At 55.7% G+C, this 3,109-nt stretch overlaps 1 protein-coding gene across 1 annotated transcript; it reads left to right on the top strand.

Moving 5' to 3' along the window:
• The first annotated feature begins 1,676 nt into the window (after positions 1 to 1,676).
• SDHAF1 (succinate dehydrogenase complex assembly factor 1) lies at positions 1,677 to 2,811 on the top strand. The gene has a single exon (XM_060085009.1). The coding sequence runs from the start codon at positions 1,798 to 1,800 to the stop codon at positions 2,152 to 2,154; it is 357 nt and encodes a 118-aa protein (XP_059940992.1). The 5' UTR covers positions 1,677 to 1,797; the 3' UTR covers positions 2,155 to 2,811.
• Positions 2,812 to 3,109: the final 298 nt, after the last annotated feature.

Raw genomic sequence — 3,109 nt, 5'->3', positions numbered from 1 at the left:
GGCAGGCTATGTTACTTCTCTGGCCTTGGTTTCCTAAGAGGCAAGAGGCATATGGTGCTGCAGATCTACCTCGTCAGAGTGTTGGTGAGGATTTAATGTCACTTAAAATATCAAGTGTTTAGGGACTTCCCTGGCGGTCCAGTGGTTAAGACTCCCAATGCAGTGAGCGCAGGTTTGATCCCTGGTCGAGCACAGCCAAAACTTACAAAAAAAAAAAAATTAAATGTTTTAAATATTCACTATTTTCAAATAAATGTATTACATAAAATAATATAAATTAGGTGACAATATATTAAAATATCAATAGCATATCATATTGCATATTTTATTAACATACTGTGTCATACATTATCTTATAAATAAAATATTAAAGCACTTGAAAGAGTGCCTGGCACAGAGTAGTGCTCAGTAAACAGTTACTAGATTATGAAGACACAGGTGAGAGAGATGTGACAGGATCCAAAGGCTTTTTTTTTTTTCTCTCTCTCTCTCTCTAAATCTCCCTTTTAAGAAAGTGTTTACGGAAAATTTCAAGCATCACAAAAGAAGAGAGAATAGTGTTATGAAACTCTATTACAGTTACAAATATTTTGCCATTCTTGCTTTCTTTTCCTCTCATTCTTTTTGTTTTGTTTGTGCTGGAAGATTTTAAAGCAAATCCCAGACCTTATTCCTCTAGCAAAGACCTGGATATGTATTTCTGATAGAGACACCGAGGGGGATTCATAGCGGTTTCAGATCTCCCGTTTGACTCCCAAACTCCGACCCTCTCCCCTGTCCCTGACCTGCCTCCCCTCTAGCAGAAGAACCCACGCCCAGCGCAGCTCGCCGCCCAGGTGTGCCGGGTCGTGGTCGCACGCTGGGCGGAGGGTTCCCGGGTTATTGTCCAGCGGTCCCCCACGCTCCGGGTGCTGGTAGGGTCCGAGGGGGTGGTGGCATTGCGGGCCTCCCAGCGCTACCAGTACGCCTCCGCGTAGCCTGCGGGGACTCTAACGGAACTGAGGCTGACCTGATACTCCCTGGACATCGGGATGCCAGCCTAGTCGAAGTGTTCCATGTGGGCTGGACTCTGGGCTTCAACAGCTGGGGAGGCCGCTCCTTCTCCTACCCTCGGACCCGACTCATGTCGGTAGAGGGCGCTACCAGCCCAACTCCCTGCGCTACAGGCTGCGTCTGGGGGCTTACAGCCCACACCATCTCTCACGCCATCTTCTCAGCACCGAGAAGCTTGTCCTGCCGGCTGTGACCCAACACTTCACCGCGTGACCCCGTCCCTCTGCCCGTCCCCAGGGTTGGGACACTCGACGCACACCTGCTCTGCGGGTGGGAACGCACGGAGCTTCCCGAGATTGCTTTAATAAATAACTGAGGACAAAAGCATGCCTGTGCCTGTCTTCTCTCTCCCAGTGCCCCCAGCGCCCTGAGGCACACAAGGGCTCCAACCTCTAGCTCTCTCCACTCGCAGGACCCAAGAGTCAGGTCAGGATCCACTGGTCCCTTCCGACCCCAAACCTAAGAGTCTCAGCTCCTAGCGCCCTCCTCCTCCAGGCCCTCAGGAGTACCGTCCTCTAAAGGACACTGATTTCCTGTGGGGCGGGCCAGTGAACCAGCAGCTCCGCCCCTTACTCACAACATTGTGACGTAGCAGCAGCGACAACCTATGGGACGCGACGGCGCCGCAAAGCTGGGGTCGGGTGGGGAAAGCGTCAGTTGCCGCGTTTCAAAGCTTTTCCCAACTGTGCTTCCGCGCCACTCGGTGGGGCGTTCGCCGTGTGAGCCCGCGGCCGAGCTGCTACCATGAGCCGGCACAGCCGGCTTCAGAGACAAGTTCTGAGCCTGTACCGCGAGTTGCTGCGCGCCGGGCGCGGAAAGCAGGGCGCCGAGTCGCGGGTGCGGGCCGAGTTCCGGCAGCACGCCCGCCTGCCACGCTCCGACGTACTGCGCATCGAGTACCTGTACCGCCGCGGACGGCGCCAGCTTCAGCTGCTACGCTCGGGTCACGCCACGGCCATGGGTGCCTTTGTGAGTACGCGGGGCTCGACTGAGGAGTCCCCCGGCGCGGGGGCCCCAGGGACCCCACCTGACGAAGGTGACGGCCCAAGGAGACCACTGGACAGCATGGGGGTACCGAAGACCGCGCCGGATGGACGGTGACCGTCACCCGGTGGCTCAGGGGAACCGGGGGCCCGCCTGACTGCGTGGGGGGACCGGGGAACCGGCCTGATGGAAGGTGAGAGGTCTTGAGAGACCAGATCGACAGACTGGGGAATTGAAGAGCCCTCCTGGCGACGTAGGGTGCGATGGCGAGAGATGCCCGACTTTGCCCGATGTATGGTAACGGGTCAAACTTACCCATCAGGGCTTGGGGCAGCCTGGGTCGCCGGCTGGCTGGACTCTCAAGCTGAGAGCTACTTACCCGAAGGCCTTGGGGAGCCAGGACGCCCCGCTGTTGGACAGAAAGAGACAGACACGCCCTTCTCTAGACTCCGGAGAACATACCACTCCTGGCTCCTCAAGGAGACTCCCTTCTTTGTGTGTAACTATGAGAAGAGCAGACTTTTTTGCTGAGGAGTTTGGGAAGATGCCCTGATGGCCGGTGAGAAGCCTGAAATCCCCTTAGAAAAATCTTTCGCCCATTGTGACAAACTAGGATCGGTGAGGAAGCGGGTAGGGAGTCTCTCACCCCAGCTAATCAATTAAAGACCCCCTCAAGACCTCTACGTGATACTTCTGAGGGGGACTCCCGATTCCTGCCCCTTTCCCTGCTCAGGACTGTTGGACAAAAAGGCAATAAAATTGGGGATGTGCTTACTTCCCTGTTGGTGGTCTTAAAGATTTAATGTTTGGGGGGATTTGTGTGTGTGTGTGTGGTACACGGGCCTCTCACTGTTGCGGCCTCTGCCGTTGCGGAGCACAGGCTCCGGATGCGCAGGCTCAGCAGCCATGGCTCACGGGCCTAGTCGCTCCGCGGCATGTGGGATCTTCCCGGACCGAGGCATGAACCCGTGTCCCCTGCATCTGCAGGCGGACTCTCAACCACTGCGCCACTAGGGAAGCCCTGGGGGGATTTTTTGAAGAGGCACACACAGACACACACGCACACACACCA

The sequence above is a fragment of the Mesoplodon densirostris genome, chromosome 19 (genome assembly GCF_025265405.1).
Source record: "Mesoplodon densirostris isolate mMesDen1 chromosome 19, mMesDen1 primary haplotype, whole genome shotgun sequence".
NCBI classification, from domain to species: Eukaryota; Metazoa; Chordata; class Mammalia; order Artiodactyla; family Ziphiidae; genus Mesoplodon; species Mesoplodon densirostris.
Note: the sequence above shows the minus strand (reverse complement) of the source record. Positions and strands in the feature narration are given on the sequence as shown.